Below are 20,205 nucleotides of genomic sequence, written 5' to 3'. Positions count from 1 at the left end.
AGGTCCTCCCAAATATTTTGTGGTATTGGTTGGGGAATGTATAGCCCTGTATTTTGTGAGGATCCCTTATATGTTTGACAAATATAGCATCGGTGAACAAAGTTTGCAACATCTTTTCGGAGTTGTGGCCAAAAAAAACGTGTATTAACAAGTGTGAGGGTTTAAATGGCCTGCTAACCCCCCCCCCCCCCCATGGACATCTTTAATAATAGATTCACGAAGGGAAGTGTGAGGGATGCATAATGTATTCCCTTTAAACAAGTAACCATTAACGATGTGGTAGTCCTCTGTAGGTAAGTGGCTTGTACAGTGATGCCAAATGTCTTTAAAGTCCGAATCGGTTGCATAAATGTTTGGTAGATGATCAAAGGCCACGATTTCTCCTTTAAGTAACGCAAGGAGGTTATGCTTTCTACTTAAAGCATCGGCAACCTTATTACTTTCTCCCGAAGTGTGTTTAATGACAAAGTCAAATCTTTGTAAAAAATGATAACCAACGGGCATGCATACGGCTGATGGACTTTTGGGTATGCAAGAATTTGAGAGAGAAGTGGTCGGTAAGAAGGACAAATTCTTTCCTGAGAAGGTAATGTTCCCATTGCTTTAAGGCTCTTACTAAAGCATAAAGTTCTTGTTCATATGTACTCCATTTTTGTCTTGATGGGCTCAATTTTTCATTAAAGTATTCTATAGGGTGATTATGTTGGGCAAGGACGGCTCCTATGCCAATACCCGAAGCATCTACAGAGACTTCAAACGGGTGGTCAAAATTTGGTATGGTAAGAATGGGGCTATTGCTTAATTTTAGTTTTATGAGTTTGAAGCTCTCTGATTGTTGGTGTCCCCACACAAATGGTCCTTTTTTAAGACAGTTTGTTAATGGTGCTACTAGTGAACTAAAGTTTTGGATGAATTTTCGGTAAAAGGAAGCTAACCCTAAGAAACTTTGGACTTCTTTAATTGTTTTAGGTTCTGGCCATTCAACTATGGCTTGGGTTTTTTGAGGATCCATCTTGACTGTGTTATGTCCTATTAAGAAGCCGAGGAAGGATATTTCAGAGGCTAGAAAAATGCATTTCTTAAGGTTTATGACTAACTGATTAGAGGCTAAGACTGAAAAAACCCATTGGAGGTGTGGTATATGTTCGGACATGCCTTGGCTATATATCAGTATATCATCAAAGTAAACCACGACGAATTTGTTAATAAAAGGGAGTAATACCTGGTTCATGAGTCTCATAAAGGTGCTAGGGGCATTGGATAGGCCGAATGGCATAACAAGCCACTCAAATAGGCCTTCATTTGTCTTGAATGCTGTTTTCCACTCATCCCCCGACCGAATGCGGATTTGGTGGTATCCACTCTTAAGATCTATTTTAGAAAATATGGTGGCGCCGCTAAGTTGATCCATCAGGTCATTAATTCGAGGAATATGAAATCGGTATTTGATAGTGATTTTGTTTATAGCTCGACTATCCACACACATGCGCCATGTACCATCCTTTTTTGGTGTAAGTAGGGCAGGCACGACACAGGGACTCAATCTAGGTTGTATGTGACCTTTATCAAGTAACTCTTGGACTTGGTCATGTAGAATTTTATATTCGGATGGGTTCATCCGGTAATGAGCAAGGTTTGGTAAGGTTGCTCCGGGAAAGAACTCAATATTGTGTTGAATATCCCTTAAAGGAGGTAGGTCGGTGGGAGATTCCAGGATAGTTTTGAAGTCACCTAACAAATGTTCCACCTCAGGAGGGATGAAGTATGTTTGGTTTGTTGTGCCCAAGCTTTTAACCACCAACCCCAGAATAGGCATATCCTTATGTAGGAGGAGTTGTTTGGCAGAAGACAGAGTAAACAAAGTGCCTGGTGCATACCTTCTTTAGAAGGCTGCTGAGATAAAGGAGGGATAGGAAGTAAAGCGACCTTTTTTCTCATCCAAAGGAATTCATAGGTATTACTGCGACCGTTATGGATCGTTTGGGTATCATATTGCCATGGTCGGCCCTACAGGATGTGGCAAACATCCATATCCAACACATCACATATAATTTGATCCTTGTAACTTGTCCCAATAGACAAGGGTACCGTACAAGTATGTGTTACCTGAACTTCCCCCCTTTTTGATCAAAGAAACTTTGTAAGGATTCGGGTGAGGTGTTAGTGGCAACTGTAGGGCTATAACAAGTTTACTGGCCACAATATTTTCGGTACTCCCACTATCAATGATGATATTACAAACTTCACCTTGAATGGTGCATCGGGATTTGAATAAACATGCCGTTGGTGGGCAGGTTCAACCTTTGGGGTGATTAAAAGGCGTTGGATGACACAATTAATCGGATCACCTTCATCAGGACCGATGTAGCTCACTTCATCGTCTTGGAGATCCTCCTCACTACACTCCAATTGGTCATCCTCTTCGACAAACGCAATCACCTTTCTTTGGGGGCATTCATTTGATAGATGTCCCACCTGCCCACAGCGAAAGCACTTGCCCAAAGTAGGGCGATTATAGGTGTTAGTTATCTTTTTTCCCATATTTGTGTCATTACCTTTATCTTCTGTAGGAGTGTCCTTCGCAATTTGCTTGCCTTTTAGAGGAACTGTCAGCTGGTTGTATAGAAGATTTATCCAAGGCAGATGCATTCCTTTTGGAGGTCCCACCTTGATCCCACACTGTCCGACAAGCATACGTCTTCTTGTACCTATTGTTTATATTTTCCTCAATTGTTGTGGCCGTAGATATAGCTTCGTTGAGGTAACCAATAGGATGAACAGAAATCTGTTCTTTGATGTTAGCTCGCAACCCTCCAATAAATCGGGCCACTAAATATTGCTGGCTTTCCAAAAGATTGGTTCTTGCACCTAACCGATGGAATTCTTCGGTGTAATCAGCAATTGAACGGGTTCCTTGACGGCAATTTTGATATTGATTATAAAGAATCTGTTCAAAATTGATGGGAAGGAATCGTTCGCGCATTAACTTCTTCATTCGCTCCCAACTTTGAATAGGGCGCCGACCATACCTTTGGCGATTAAGCTCTAATTGATCCCACCACGCAGAGGCGCCTCCTTTAAGTTTGAGAGCAACAAGACGTACCTTTTTATCCTCTGGTGTATTAAGGTAAGAGAAGAAGTTTTCGATATTGTTGGATCCATTCCAAGAATCCCTCGATCTCCATTTTTCCGCTGAATGTAGGTAAATCCACTTTCATTTTGAAATCTGGTGTGTCTTGTTGTCTAAACGGCCTTCTTTGAAAACCCCGCTGATTAGTTTCCACTGCTATAAAATCATCTTCCTCATCGCTGGAAAAATCCAGAAAAGGGTCTTGGCCACCCCGAAACAGGGGATTATGATTAACATCTTGCTGTTGGGGAGGATCTTGATGTAATCTTGGACCCCCATTTACCTCATAACCTCTTTCTTGATGACATCTTCGAGGTGGGACGGGTCTTTCTTGAATTTGGATCCCTTGCCGATCCTCAATCCGAACATCTTGACTGGTTCTTGGATGCGGGAGTTGATCATTCCTTACCGTTTCTTGGTTTATATTCAATGTTTCCAGCTGCTGATGAATCAAACCCAAAATCTGTTTAATCTCACCTACATCGCTCCGTAAATCTTTAACTTCAGTTTCGACCAACTGCAAGCGTGTGGCCATCGTTCGTGGTGAGAGAACGGACGAATGTTCAGTTTCTTTGCTGGTTATGGAAGAGAATTCTCCCGCTGTAGGTTTCTTTCCGGCCATCAGATTGCCCATAAATTTTCTGCTCTGATACCAATTTGATGGAGACTCACTCAAGAAGTAAGAGAAAATCTCAATCTGTCCCATTAATTGAAACAACACCCTATATATATAGGGATTACAACTAACAGTAACTAAAGTAACTAACAATAGCTAACAAACAATAGTAACTTGAAGTTACTAAACAGTAAAAGGGTCCTTTAAAAGAACTACAAATATAAGTTGAACTTAAAAGACTTAAACAAGCTACCCAAGGCCACACGGCTACATCACTGTAACAATTAAACGTAAGCCAGATAAGAGTTGTATCAACCTTACTTGACAAGCAGACTGTAGGAGTGATCTGCATTCTGATTCAACACGGTGAGAGACCCTCCAACCCCAGGCCCTTAGGCTGTTTTTGTTGCCTTCTTTCTTGATATATATATATATATATATATATATTCTGTTTCATATAAAAAATAAAAATAAAAACAATCTTCCTCAGACATTGTCCAATTAGCACATGGAAAGTACTCAATTTTAGTATAATCATGGTCTTTATATAAGTTCCATGTATAATCATGGTCTTTTTTCAGTTTTCTGCATTTCTTTTCACTCTTTTGAGAGTTTTTATCATTGTATCAATGAATAGTTAGTATCTTGTTAAAAAAAAAAAATTTGCAAATTTTACTAGTGTATAAGTGGTTTTTTTGAGAAATTATATTCAGACAAGATTTAGTAAAACTGTGTTTGGTCACTATATTTATATATTCTTCTGAAAGTTATTAATTAGCTTATTCTCACGGATGATTTATCCATGGCTTTGTAAGTGGTGATTTTAGACCTTTACAAGTCACCAGTACATAACTCAAAAAAATGAATTTGAAAACAAAAATAGAAAACTAAACTGAAAACAACCTCCCATTCAACCAAGCTTGTCCTACCAATTTTTGCTTTCATATTCACTCCTGATGGCAGTTATCATGCGGATTGGAACTTTTCATCCTATTAATGAGCAGTTTTTATTTATTTATCTTTTGGATATTGGTAGTTGGTGTTTACATTAGCCCCCTTTTCCCATGAGTTTTATTTTCCTTTTTATTCACTTGTGATGGTGTATATCATGCAGCTGGGAAACCTTTCAGCCTGTTGGTGGTCTTCTACCTCAGCCAGAATGGACCGCATGGGACCAAACTGTTGAGTATTGTGCCTTTGCATACCAGCATTATATTGTCATATCTTCTCTGCGTCCTCAGTATAGATACTTGGGAGATGTAGCAATTCCATATGCTACTGGAGGTGTCTGGCATCGCAGACAACTGTTTGTGGCTACTCCAACTACCATAGAGTAAGTTATATTCTTGTATGTGTAACTTTTGTTCGATTCCTGGTTTAACAACATTCATTATATTCCTCATGAATTCGGCCTTCTTCTCAATAACTTGAAAGAGTTGAATTATCAATTCCCTTGAGTGGTCAACCTTGTAATGGGTTTTTCACTCATTAAGCAACGGCATGTCACTCACACCAGCCTAGGTGCATGGCATCCACTATTCCAAAACAATAAATCTTTTCTAGTTGAGTTTGGACCTACCTATTCACAACATGAGCTATTAAAAGATAATATATAGATAGAAAATATGCTGCCTTTTCTTTTCCTGGTTTCGGCATAACTTTCAGCATGTTCGTTTGGTTTGCTTTTGTTATTATTGTTTTTGCCTTTGGTCAAGAGAGATGATCATTCAAAATGGTTCGCTGAAGCTCTACTCATCTTAACATGCTTCCTATTTCCTTCCACACTTTATGAGTTCTACCTTCACTTTCGTCCCTTTTCTTGTTGGACTTCTAGTTAGAAATATCCTTGTATCTGGAAGATAAGGTGCCTTGATTTGATATAAAATAACAGCTCAAAAGTATAACTACATCTGATTTTCTGTTTGGAATTTGAGCTCTCTTTCTATGATGCAACTTCCTTCTACGTGTGACAAATATGAATTTTTTGTGCATATGTATGAAACATGTACAACATGCTTGAGATGAAATATAACAAATACGAGAAAAGTAACATAACAATTCATATTATCAAGCCATATAAGGAAACTAATTAGATCCAAAGATTTCATGAAATAATCACTTCAAGCACATGGAGTGGGTGGTAAGGCAATCTTCAAAGTTTCGGTTGTAGAGATTGACCAACTATTTCTTAGAGGCTTTGTTTATGTGGATCTATTTTGAAGGGGACACTTGAGCCTGACCTCAATAAACTGTAAACTTCTTTGAACTAATTTGAACTATTGTTTCTCTTAACTTCTTGTAGTGTAAAAAAAAAAAAAAAAACTAAATGCTCTATTCTATCTTTTTTATTGTTTTTTTTTCCCTATTTTTAGTTTTTTTATGAGAAACAGGATATTTTATTGATGAGATGAAATATACAGAAGAAATATGAAAACCTCAAGAGGAGGGGGCCCTCCAACCTTCAAAAGGTCATTTATTCTATAACAGGAGAAAAATGCAAAGCATTTGCACCAGCTAAGGGCCATAACAAAACTCCATCCAAAAAATCAATTATTAGGCTGGAAGATGCCATTGAAAATCCTATTATTTCTTTCCTTCCAAATATTCTAGAGAAAGGCCTTGGTGAAGTAATTCCAAAGTACCTTTGTTATGTATTTCAAAGGGTGCCTCACCAGCAAATCTTGTATCATACAGCTGATGGAATTGTGCATGGCGCCAACCAAAGGAGGATTATATGAAGCAACAAAATGTATTAGAAAATTCACACGCGATAAAGAGATGCCCCTGTGTTTCTCTGCCCTTCTCCACATGATACAACATCTTGGACGGATAGAGAAATTAGGAAGCCTTTTCTGGATAACATCATGGGTATTTACAGCTTTGTGACTAAGCTCCCAGCAGAAAATTTTAATTTGCCTTGGAAATTTATCCCTCCAAATATTGTCATATAGAGATGAGTCATGAAGATTGGACCCTTCCAAATTTCCTTAAACGTGGAGCTAACAACTGTCTTTTTGGATCATTAGACCAAATCCATTTGTCTATCGAGGAGGCAATGGAAATATAACATAATAATTGACCAGGAGTGGTCCATTCAGATGTTTCCTCCTCTTTGAATGCTCTTCGAAAAGAATAATCCCATGAGCTTGTTGTATTAAACCATGCTTGACAGACCTATAGGTTTTTGTTTGTGGCCGAGGCAAAGATGTTGGGAAAGGCCTTTGCTAGGGGAGAGTCCAGGCCCACAAATCATTCTAGAAGCTAATTTTGTCTCCCCTGCCAATCTTATTACGAGCTCTCCCCTTAACAAAGTAAGTTTGTTTCTGGATGGGACTCCATGGACCTTTAAAATTATGAGCTGTAATCACTGGCTAACAATCCTGCCTAGAATCTCCATATTAAGCCATGATAACTTTCTTCCAAAGGGGCTTACTGATTACCCTTGATTTCAAGGGTAAAAAAGGGGTCAAATCATGTTAGTTTCAACTTTTTTCAAGTAAAAAGTGTACTCAAAGGAGGTATTTTGTGTCCAATTCATGCATAATCATCTAAGCGTAGTCTACACATGTACATATTTGCTTTTGGCAGCAATTAGAGTTGAAAATATGACGAATTGCATGTTCAAGTAAAAAGTGTATTCAACAACATTCCCCTTGACTGCATTTTGAGCTTGATTTTTAAGATATTTTGAGGAGTCACTTGGGTCCTTTGAGTTTTAAGTTGTTCGGAAAGGTGGAATGTTCTCTCTTACACCTTTCGCAGTTTTCGAAGCTTTGCTGTTTTAGTTGGGTTGGTTGGTTGGTGAGGATCTCTAAGTTTCTTTTTTTCAGCTTGAGGGTTGGCATATGGTGGTTTATTATTTGAGGATAGCATCGTGGCTTAGTTTTTGGTGTTTGCTCCTTGATAGCCTTTGTGGAAATGGTCTTTTCTTGCTGCATTTTGAGCATTTCGGCTGGTTTTTATTGGAGCTTGGTCTTCGCTTATGGATCTAAGGAAGTTTTTATCTCTCATGCGATTGTGGCTCTGAATTTCTTTTGATTTTCCGAGGTCTGCAGCAAGCAGTTTTCTGTGTTCTGGTTTAGAGTTCTTCACATCTTTTATGAGCCTGTATTGCTCTTGTTATGTTAATTCTTTGTTATTTTTGTATTCTCTCTTCTTTTTTCACCCCTTTGGTGGGGGGTTTGTATCTTGGACATTTTTCCTTTTCATATATCAATGAAAAGTGAAAAGTTGTCTCTTGTTCAAAAAAAAAAAAAAAAAAAAATTCCCCTTGACTTATCCTCCACAATATATTTGTATATCTAGTTTGATAAAAGGGCGTCATTCCTTCTCTTGAAGTTGCCAATTCGGCAATTCCTAGACCTCCTTTATAAAGAACAAAAGCTGGATTTTTTGCCAATTTACAAGATGCATTTTTCTACCCGAATTGGGACTTTTCGAGGAAAATTTTCGATCACCTTTCTGAAAGCTTTGCTGCTCCAGCTGTTAAATTGAAAAGAGAGAGATAGTAAGTAGGGAGATTTGAATTTGGATCTATACTTCCTGTTTAATGAGAGCCCAAATAAGTGGAAGGCCAAAAGTGTTGGCAGCCGAGGCAATATCATCTTCCTCCAAATGCTCTATTCTATCTTTCCTTCAACTTTTCCTTTTAAACGAGTACTGTAAACTTATAGATGAGTTTGTTTCTCTTTTCCAGTTTCCACGCTCTATGAGTCAACTTTGTCATTTAATGTAATTCACATTCTTTAATATTTTTGAATTTTTAAGTTTTACATACTATGTCATTATGAATCTATGATTGAAATATGAAATTTAAATTTAAAGAAGATACTACTAGAGCTTATCTTTGTTCTGCTGCATGTTATAGATGTGTTTTTGTGGATGCTGGAGTTGCACCTATCGACATTGAAACAAAAAGGATGAAAGAAGAGATGAAGTTGAAAGACGCACAAGCTAAAGCCATTGCTGAGCATGGGGAGTTAGCTCTTATTACTGTAGATGGTCCACAAACTGTTACGCAAGAAAGGATAACCCTGAGGCCTCCAATGCTTCAGGTCGAATCTTATTCCCTTTCTTTATATGTAGATCCATGGCTACAGTATTAGAAATGTTTTAATGTTTTTAATTTTGGGTTCACATAATGTGAAGCTTGATTTGATCATGCATATCCTTGACTAATATGGAAAGACCTCTCATACTAAATTTAGATTACTTGCAGGTTATGATAAGGAAAGCCTCTACCAACGTGAAATTTAACAATTTAAAATGTATAATAGTGATAATGATTAAAATCTCTTCACAACTATAGATAATAGTGATGACATTTGGTTCATTTGGAAACTGGTTTCTAAGATTATTGGGAACAGGAAAAGTATTGTTAGTATTTGAAAACCTTTTGCTGTATCTGGATTTTTTCTTTCTTTCTCCAGAACATAGAAGTTTTATGAGTGCCTCTGGTTCTTTAAAATAGGTATATACATTTAAACAGAGGTTGAATAGAAGTTTTATGAGTGCCTCCCACAACCTTGTTTCTGTTGGACCTTCATGAAATTTGGGTTCTAGTTTAATTTTTCTCATCGATCTGTTTTATAAGGTTCCTTTCAACACTTTTATTATTATTATTATTATTATTATTTTAATATTTAATTTTCCCGACTAACCCAACAGGTGTTAAGAAAAAATTTCAAAAAAAAAAAAAGAAAGAAAGAAATATCACGTTACTTCTTTTCAAAGAGAAATCGAGCTTTCACTGAGCAAATTGAAAGACATAAAATGCATAAGAAAAATCATATTAAAAATTGAGCATCGGACAGATGTTGAATGCATGCATACCCATGTTGGATATATGTCCAATACCTACCCTTTGCTCAAAATGGTGCTTCTACGACCTAATTTTTTGTGTATAGTATATGGTTCTTGATTCATATGTATAATGCTAGTTTCTTTCTTTCTTATTTTTTAATATCAATTTTTATCTTAGAATTTCAGGTGGTGCGATTAGCATCATTTCAGCAAGCTCCTTCTGTGCCACCATTTTTATCATTGCCGAAACAATCAAAATCTGATGCTGATGATTCAATGATGCCGAAAGATTTTGAAGAAAGAAAAGCTAATGAGATAGCAGTTGGTGGTGGTGGAGTGTCAGTGGCAGTTACTCGTTTTCCAGCTGAGCAGAAACGTCCTGTAGGACCTTTAGTTGTGGTTGGTGTTAGAGATGGTGTTCTCTGGTTAATTGACAGGTAATTGGGTCTTCTAATATTTAGGAATTTAGAGGATATAACTACCTTCCTAGTTTTCAGCTCAAATTGTGAGCTGTATCTCTGTCTGTTCACATATTTTCCTTCTGTTACATCATATACCAAAATTGGTGAAAGTTCAGTAGATTTTCAAATTTCATTCAACCATGTGTCTGTTACATCATGTGTTTGTGAAGTATTTAAAAAATTACGCTAGCTTTCTCAATGTTGATCTTATAGGAGCATAGAGTTTATGACGTCACTCATCAATCCGTGTCTCATTTTTAATATCATCTCTTATGCCCCCTAAAGGGTGCTTGAATTTGAGTCAAAATAAAAGTCCAAAATATAAAGATGAAAATCCTGACTTTTGCTGCTTGAATTTCTTGTCAGATACATGAGTGCACATGCTTTATCCTTAAATCATCCTGGTATTCGTTGCCGGTGTCTTGCTGCCTATGGTGATGCAGTCAGTGCTGTCAAATGGTATCAGCTATTTTCTCATTCTTTTACATATAGTACTGACTGGAATTGTTTCAAGTTCTAAATATTTCTTCTTCCTGCAGGGCAAGTAGGCTTGGCAGAGAACACCATGATGATCTAGCCCAATTTATGCTTGGTATGGGCTATGCTACTGAAGCTTTACATCTGCCTGGAATATCCAAGAGGTAAAAAATACTTGCAGCACAGTTTCCACCTTACTGTAAAAATGATATACCTATCGTTGTTGTCCCATCAATTGCCGGTCAAAAAGCATGCATATGTGTGCACCCATTGTTTGTGGTTTGTTGCCATTTATTTTATACATAGTTCCTCAATGTTACTCTTTCAGTAGTAGCTTGGAGTTTGTCCCTTTGTACGAGGTCAATATGTCAAAATCATCAATTGTATAACAATCCGATTATTGTAATCCTACTTTTAATTGTAATCCATCTCTCCTTAAAATTTTCAGATTGGAATTTGATCTGGCTATGCAAGGCAATGATTTGAAAAGAGCACTCCAGTGTCTTCTTACTATGAGCAACAGCAGGGACATGGGGCAAGATAATGCAGGGCTTGATTTGAACAACATTCTCAGCTTATCAATTAAAAAGGAAGATACGGTGGAAACAGCTCAAGGAATTGTGAAATTTGCAAAAGAGTTTTTAGATTTGATTGATGCTGCAGATGCTACAGGACAGGCTGATATTGCTCGTGAGGCGCTTAAAAGATTAGCTGCTACAGGTTCTTTGAAAGGTGCATTACAGGGTCATGAGTTAAGAGGATTGGCTCTGCGGTTAGCAAATCATGGCGAGTTGACACGATTGAGTGTAAGTTCTTGCAAAATATTTTTTCTAGCCTGAGTTCATTTATCTTTAAAGCTTGCTAATTGTCTTCTTATACAAAATATCCTGTGGTGATACAATGTGCTTTCACTAGGCTATTTTACATCTGATCCTAATTCTTTCCCCATACTGTCTCGTATTGCTTCAGACAGTAAGAAATCATATTGAATTTCATGCTGAATTTTCAAGGTGTCACTTTAGCTTGGTTTTTTTTTACCTTAGGTCTTCTGAGCATATAAACTAGCGAAAAATGAGAATTTGGATGATTCATGCCGGCAGTGGGTGCGTTGTTTCTTAAGATAATTAGTCTTTAGTGCTCTGTTTATGATAAATGACAATGTGAATGCTGCAGGGTTTGGTAAACAATTTGATCTCGGTCGGCTCGGGACGTGAAGCAGCATTTGCAGCTGCAGTTTTAGGAGACAATGCTCTCATGGAAAAAGCATGGCAAGATACAGGAATGCTTGCGGAAGCTGTGCTTCATGCTCAGGTATGTCATCTTCATTTGTGCTGTTTATGTTACTCCCGTTATTAACTTAAATGCAATTTCCAGGCTCATGGTCGACCAACATTGAAAAACTTGGTCGAGTCATGGAACAAGATGCTACAGAAGGAGATGGAGCACACTTCGTCTGAAAAGACCGACGCCACAGCTGCTTTTTTTGCATCTCTCGAGGAACCGAAACTCACAAGCTTGGCAGATGCAGGCAAGAAGCCTCCAATTGAAATCCTTCCTCCTGGAATGCCATCTCTATCAGCTTCCATTTTAGCTCCAAAGAAGCCAACTCCTGGAGCACAAGGTACACTGCAGCAACCAGTCAAGCAATTACTACTGGAGGCACCGCCTGCTAATCCACAACCATCCGAAGGTACACCGGACCAATCAGAACCAAGCGAACAGATTTCGAACGATAAAGCCCCGACTTCGATGACAGCTACTGACCCATTTCCAACTACTCCAGCAGAAGATGTTCCAATATCAGGTGTTGCGGAGCCATCTGATAGTCAATCAGCATCCTCTAGCACGATGCCAGTAGAGACTCAAACACCATCGTCTGTAAATAACACAGCACCACCATCAGACGCCCTGTTAGAGGTGCCCGAGGTTCAGAATTCCTCTATTCCAAATTCATCATCCACAAAGGATGGAGCACCAACACCATCAGAGGCCCCATCCGAGGAGGTATCACAAATTTGAAATCCAGCCACCTGAAATTGTTTGCAACTTACAAGGATGGAGACACCCTGCCCCCGACACTTGCATCGGTGTTCATCGGATATAGTTGAGTATAGTAGGTGAGGTTGATTTTGTTCCCAGCTGATTGTAATGTAATCTTCATGTGTTTAATTGTGTTATAAAAAAGTTGCATATATTCTTTTGTTCATCATTACATTAAATTTAGAACAATCATTCCATTATATATGCGGTTCCATCTGTAAAATTTTTCTGGTGTGCTTCATTGTTATTTTGTAATTTGATGTTAGCTCAAGTTTAGTATTGGTCTCGGGATTTGACATTCGTTTTCCATTATACTAATTTTAGTAATTTTCAAATTAAACGCAACTGTTACTTTTATTATTATTATTTTCTCTCTCCTTTGGTTGCTATGGTGTAAGATGTTAAGTTTTATCTGGTTGTAAAATAAATCTTAGAGCCTTAGGTCGAATTCTAAAAGAAAGGCTAGCAAAATATCTTGCACGATCTATAAAACCGAGGAGCTTGTATCTGTGAGTCTGAGTTGCCTGTTTGAATTATACCGTTAAAAATTCGGTTTGTTACAGATAACAGAAGTCCGAATAGAAGAATTCAAGAATTTTGGCATATGAGAATGCTAGCTTGCACGTGCTTTGGGTTGAATTTTATAAACCTAGTTTTGGAGTAGACCATTTAGGGTCGAAATCAAGTGCTATATAGATCTTGAAGAGATAAGATTTAAAGAAGATGGCAGATAGGACAGGACTCTGTAACGCTGATATGTCTGCTACTAAAAAAAACAACTTGCTTAAGAAGATGATTATGTCACCCGGCTTCTAACTGGTGAGGATCGAGGATTCTATATATCATCGTACAGGCATTACTGGCTTCCTTTAGATAAAATCGCTCAATCTAGAGACTTACTCACGGCCTCCTGTCTAAACTGTCCAAGGAACTCTATCTATCGTAACTCATGATTTCTCTAATCCTGGGATATCTAATCTCATGCATGAGTAGTTGTCCTAGCACATCTTCTGACATCAGGACGGTTAACTCCTTCAATGGATCTTTCAAAAGATCTGAATCAATGCGATCGTCAGTGGACTTCACTCCTCCAGTCCCGAACGTTCATTATGAAGAAGGATCACTCTCTCGGAAGAGTGGATTCTATATCTCAAAGGCAGCTCTGGTTTACGATAGATAGAGTTCCTTGGGCAATTTAGGCAGTAGGTCGTGAGTAAGTCCCTAGATGGAGCGGTTTTATCTAAAGGAAGCCAGTAATGCCTATACGATGATATACATAATCCTCGATCCCTGCTAGTTAGAAGAAGTCGGGTGATGTCATCATCATCTTCTTAAGCAACTTTTTTTTTTTTTTTGTTTAGTAGCAGACATATCAGCTTTACTTTCCACCTTTATTTTTGTAATTACTTTATTTATCTTCCGCATAATTGCTACATAAGCAATTATCGACTCTTGCTTTATATATAGCATTTGGTTTCGACCATAAATGGTACCAACGATGGTCTATCTATTTTATGCATGGTTGAATCGGAGTCAATTGATCGATTGGTCAAAGTACCTAGAAGGATGCCTTCCAATTGGGAGGGTTATTATGTAAAAAAAAAAAAAAAATTAAAACTAAAGAGTTAAAACTTGTAATTAGATGGGGCAGTTGTCTATTAGTGAATGATTAATTTTTAGTTTCAGCTTATTTCCAACACCGACACCAACCAACCAACCAACCGATGTTCAGCCCTAGTTACTTAGATGTTCTATCAGCAGATTTTTGGTCATATCCAGTTAGGTTTCTTAAACCTAATTGAGTTTTTCTTAGTTTTAAATAATAATCGGTAAAACTAATAAAAAAATCTAAATTATTACTAATTAAAGATCAAATTAAATAACTAACATTATTAAATGTCTAAATAAAAAAATCAACATTATTTAATATTCTTTCCTCTAAATAAGTTTGTCACACAAAATAATAAGCGAGTATAGGCTTAATGGACATACAAATGGACATACAAATTTGTGCGTTCCAATCGTGTCTAATTTATTGGGTGTGTTTGGGAGTAATGGTAGAATTAATGATTAAAAAAAAAAGATTGAAGCATAATTGATTTTCTAAAGTCACCATTTAAGTGATACCTTAAAAATCATTTTAAAGTGATTTCAAAGTGTATTTAGGAGTGATGATAGAATAGAGTGATTTTTGAAAAAGAGATTTAGTATAATTGATTCCCAAAAACATCATCCAAGTCATATTTTAAAAATCAATTTGGAGTGATTTTAAAATTTCCTAAAATCAAATTTTCAATTTACCAAACATGAACAATGAGAAGAAGAGTGATTTTGACGATGACAAAAGTTCTCAAATATACTCTTAAACTTTCCTAAAATCACTTTTTTAATTTATCAAACATGATTAATAGAAAGAGAACTGATTTTGACAATGACAAAAGTGATTTTGGCCATGCAAAAATCATCCAAAAACACACCCTTGATACAACTTTGGAAAAAATATACTTTTGGTTAAAGTTTGAAGCTAAGGTCTATTTGGTTCTTAAGGTTCTGAAAGAGACTTTTAATTTTTGAAGTTTGGAAAATACTTCAAGTGGGACCGAAGATTGAATTGGTACCAACGAACCAGGAACTATGGAATTGATTATTTGAATAGGGTGTTCGACCTCATTTAGTTTTCGAAGGAGAGAGAGAGAGCTCTAGATTTAGAACCCCTCCCCTCCTCCAAGCGCATATTTGGAGCGACGATAGCTCTGGAGTGTTTGCAGACACCCTCTCTCCTTGTTCTAGATCTGGAATGAGGGTGAAGTCCCTCCTCTCCATGGTTAGCGACGACGAAAATGACTACCAATTGTGAGTTTCACAGGAGAATACAGTCACCAATTTTACCCGACACATCAGTTAGTTAACTAACAGTCAAATAAGGTAAGAGACCATTTGAAACTAGTTTCCAAACTTTAAGGACATTAACTTCAAATCTCAATGACTAAAAGTGTATTTTTCTCTATAACTTTTTGGTTAATTGATTCTTTATCATTAACCTAACATATATACACTTTTTTAATACAACAAATGTGTAGATGAGAGATTGAACCTCCATCCTCTAAAACGGAGCAAGATGCCTTAATCGCTCTAGAAGTAGTCAAATGAGTTATAAACCAATTAGCTCATTGGTAATAAACTCAATCTATAGATAGAAAGCTCATTGCCACGTGGCAAAATGTGGCAATTTGTCAATATAGTAATGACAAAGATAGTTTGTGATGTTTGACAAAACTATAGAAACAATAGTGGCAATGAGCTAATAAAGAATGTAAATTTGGGCATACTCATTCCTTACCTAATAAAGGTAAGAATGTAAATCGCACAGGGAAGAGACATTGGAATCAAAATAGTGGCAAAATTCAGTGCCAATTACATGGCAGATTTGGGCATACAACATTGCGCCGTTATTTTCGCTTTGAGAGATGGTATCAAAGACCGAATGTTGCAACACAATATCAGTAGAATTATTCATCTCCTACCTTAATTCCCACTGGAGGTTTTCATCCTGCAATACCATAACAACAGTTGAATAACTCCAATGCAAGCCCTCATGGTCCAACCTGAACGTTGAATAGAGAGCATGAGATGGTACCCCAACTCAGGCGCTTCTAACCATGTTAACAATGATTTTGGTAATTTGTCAATCAGTAGCGATTATCAACGTGACCACAGAGTAATGGTTGGAAATGATGTAGGTTTGGAAGTATTACATAATGATTCTACCTATCTTCTTCTAATTCCTCAAATCAGCATTCTTTCCTACTAAATAATCTACTTCATGTACCTAAAATCACGAAAAACTTGATAAGTGTCAGTCAATTTGTAAAAGATAATCACGTTTTCTTTGAATTTCACCCACTTTCTAGCTTTGTGAATGATCCAGCTACTGGCAAAATTATGCTCGAAGGGAAAATGCATAATGGACTATACAAGTTTACCTTAGAGAAGGATCATCCCAACACAATCTCATCCTTGAATCGCACATCTCTCAACAGTGTAATACCATCTCCCAATAGTGAAGTTCTTACATATTATATTGCTTATGGTTCTTTGTTTTCTACTAATTCTTTTATTGATTCTCATTTATCCTGTACTTTTGAACTTTGGCCTCGTCATCTTGGTCATGCTCCCTTACATGTTATGCAATCTGCACTCAAATCATGTGATATTTCTGGTTTGAATAAAAATAAAATTTATCTTTGTCATGCTTGTGCTATCAGTAAAAGTCATAATCTTCCCTCTTCTTCTTCTAAAACACAATATCATGCTCCCCTTGAGTTAGTTGCTGTTGATTTGTGGGAACCCTCGTTTAAAACATCTCGTAATAGCTTCAAATACTATCTTAATTTTGTTGATGTATATTCTCGCTACACTTAGATTTATTTTCTCCATTCTAAATCTGAGGCTTTTAATGCTTTTCTTCTCTTCAAAACAACAAGTTGAAAAACTATTAAATTGGAACATTGTTCCATTCATCGTCTGGTGGCTGTGAATTCTCTCATTTTATTCCCTTTCTTAAAACCCATGGGATAGAACATCGTATTTCATGTCTTTATACATCTTAACAAAACTGCATTGTAGAGTGTAAAATAGGCATATTGTTGATATGAGGCTTACTTTGCTTTCTCAAGGCTCTTTACCTTTAGATTTTTGGGATGATGTTTTCTCCACGACTGTCTTTTTAATCAATCGATTACCTACTGCTGTCCTACATGATATTTTTCCCTTGGAGAAGCTTTTTTTGTCAAAAACCCGATTACTATTTTCTCAAGACTTTTGGGTGTTTAAGCTACCCTTCCTTGCGCCCTTATAACCATCATAAAATTGAATATAGCTCAACTCACAAAGGCTATAAATTTCTTGCACCTTCGAGTTGTCTCTATATGTCTTAACATGTTATTTTCAATGAAATTTGCTTTCCTTTGTCATCACATTTATCCTCCGTTTCATCTACATCTACAACTCTAAGTACCTCTCCTTTTACTTTCATACCCAATATTATTTCTTTGCCTAACCATTTATCTCCTTCTAGTCTCATATCCACACCAACTACAAACCAGTATGCTACTTCTTCTTCTGTAACCATGTACAACAACTTTGGACCTTCTATACAAGAGGACCAAATTTCCTCTTCGAATGATTCCCCTATCCACACCTCTGCTTCACCATCTGTAGCAGTAGTACCTGCTGCGCTTGGTTTAGTACATATGTTTTGCTCCTATAGTTGAAGCATCAAGGCCTCCATCAGTGCCTGCTTTGAATTTTCACAGTATGATGAAACCGGTCAAACATGGGATTTTTAAACAAAAAATTTTCTTTGTTGATTATACTCCTATTGAACCTCCATTTATTAAAGATGCTTTAGCTTGTCTTTACTAGTTGGCTGCTATGCAAGAAGAATATAAGGCACTTATGCAAAACAAAACTTGGTCTCTAGTACCACGCCTCAATGAAAAGAAAATTAATGTAATAGGTGTAAGTACCTTTTGGGTTTGAACCTTCACTTTAGTGTAAGTAAATGTACATTTGAAAAAACTACAGTGAACTAAGTCTTAAACTAGGTCTTTTGGGCCAAATTTCCACTTACCACATACATAGTACAAGCAATATATAAGGTACTCTTTTATCTGGGTTATGCGTTAAACGTCATGCGCATGTATCATATTCATGAGTGTTTTAAGGGATGAACTATGTTCTCATCGTAGTGACCTCACTACAACACCTACATAGGTGAAACCTCCTGTTGTTTGTGATCAACACCCTACATAATACATGCATTTGTTTCATTCAGAGTTAGACTCTTCCTTATTATCACAATTATGAACACTACCACTTTAGGAATGAGACTCATAGTAATCCTCCATTATAATAAGTGTGCTCATAGTCAAACTTCAACTTTGTTGTTACCCATTGAACCTCTTTCATGGGATCTCCCATCTTTGAGGTTGGGTGCGCATTGCGGTGACTATTTTATGGGCCTCCCATTCCCCTCAATGATTTCAACACATTCATCTCTCAAATGATTTCAATAATTCTTTTGATTGGTCAATCTATTGCTCTTTGCATATGCACTGCTTGCAAAACTCAATCAACAACTCATCAATATAAACAAATATTTCTTTACGTTGCAATATTTACTTTTAAAATATTCTCCCCACATTTTGAGATATTTTATATAACATATATACTTTAATCTCTCAAGACATTTTGCAAGCATAAATCATAACACAACAATTTGGGAAATCGGACGGAATAAGCATTTTCCAATGCCTTTTATGTTTTTTAATCACCCTTTTCAAAACTCATGTTTTCTAAGTGTTTGCTGACATCATCCAATTGCCAATTTACTTTCACTGCCCCTCCACTTATACAATGCATTCTCTCTCCGTCCTCTCTCCCATCTCCCTTTTTTCTCCTCTCATTTTTTCTTTACACTATCTCCCTTCTTCTTTTTTTTTTCGCTTGGATGTTACAAAACATCTCTTGTCTTTTTTGTTTGGGTTATACATAATCTTCCACCTTATTCTCTTTTTTTGCTTGAGTTTTACGGAATTGCTTTAGAAGTAATTTCCAGATCTCACTCTCGCTCTCTCTCTCTCTTTGGCCATTGGTTTTTTTTTCTCTCACGTAATGATAGGGGGAATATACTTAAATTTTAATTTTTAAATTCAATTATAATTAAAACTACGAGAGATTAAATTAGATTTAAGAAGATTGAGGAGAAATTTAAGGAAACAAATCTAGATTAAATTTAAAATTTGAATAACAAATGACTAAAATTAAGGAGATTAAGGAGAGATCGAGATTATGTTTCTTTGAATTCCAATTTTCAAATTTTTAATTAAAAGAATCTTTAATCTCTAATTATTTGTTAATTCATTTTAAATTTGAATTTGACCAAACTATTTCGAAATTTATTTATTTAGTTATAATCGATTTAATCTGATTATAGTTTCATTTAAATTAACTAAAATTTATTATTTATTATTATTATTATTATTTATATAACATTTTATCTCAACTTTCTCTCACTCGCTCATCTTTCTACCTCTCTCTCGCTCAACTTTCTCGCTCAACTTTCTGTCTCTCTCTCACTCAACTTTCTCTCTCTTTATCTCCTTCCCCATCCCCATCCCCCATGGTTAGAGGGAACATTCTTCTTCCTTGAGCTTCCATCTTCGACAAACGACCTTCCTCGTCGATTTTGATGCACCTGTCGCTGGTGATTGCTGAAGGTCATCGGAATTATGGAGTCTGCTCGTTAAAAAAAAGAAAGAAAGAAAAAAGAGAAGACGGAGAGATTTAGGGTTTTTTTAGAGTAAAGAATAAGGGAACGAGAAACCTAATAAAATTTTAGTGAGAATGAGAGGAAAAAACCCATGACGGAAGAGAGAAAGAATGGGTTAATGGAAAATTATGGAAGAAAAAAAATTAATGGAAAATGAGAGAACGAAAAAAAACTGGAAAGAGAGAGATGGGGAAACAGAGGGAAAGAAAAATATTCTGGAAGAACAGGGAAGGAGATAGAGAGAGAATAAAAGAGAAATCTAAAAAATGGGTGGGGTAGTAAAAGTAAATTGGCAATTGGGTGATGTAAGCAAACGTTTAGAAAACGAGTTTTGAAAATGGTGATT

General features: G+C 36.6%; 1 protein-coding gene across 1 annotated transcript in view; it reads left to right on the top strand.

The window, feature by feature from the left end:
• The window catches only part of LOC111023603 (Transducin/WD40 repeat-like superfamily protein), a 29,569-nt gene extending 16,743 nt beyond the window's left edge, over window positions 1-12,826 (top strand). The window contains exons 13-20 of the mRNA XM_088117088.1: window positions 4,861-5,079; window positions 8,614-8,800; window positions 9,735-9,985; window positions 10,376-10,468; window positions 10,549-10,650; window positions 10,935-11,292; window positions 11,660-11,797; window positions 11,861-12,826. Coding sequence (XP_087973214.1) covers window positions 4,861-5,079; window positions 8,614-8,800; window positions 9,735-9,985; window positions 10,376-10,468; window positions 10,549-10,650; window positions 10,935-11,292; window positions 11,660-11,797; window positions 11,861-12,505 — 1,993 coding nt within the window. The 3' untranslated portion in view covers window positions 12,506-12,826. The remainder of the gene's footprint in view (window positions 1-4,860; window positions 5,080-8,613; window positions 8,801-9,734; window positions 9,986-10,375; window positions 10,469-10,548; window positions 10,651-10,934; window positions 11,293-11,659; window positions 11,798-11,860) is intronic.
• Window positions 12,827-20,205: the final 7,379 nt, after the last annotated feature.

This window comes from Momordica charantia (genome assembly GCF_013281855.1).
Source record: "Momordica charantia cultivar OHB3-1 chromosome 9 unlocalized genomic scaffold, Mcharantia_2.0 BLBB01000009.1, whole genome shotgun sequence".
Classification (NCBI taxonomy): Eukaryota; Viridiplantae; Streptophyta; class Magnoliopsida; order Cucurbitales; family Cucurbitaceae; genus Momordica; species Momordica charantia.
This window is presented reverse-complemented; position numbering and strand designations above follow the sequence as displayed.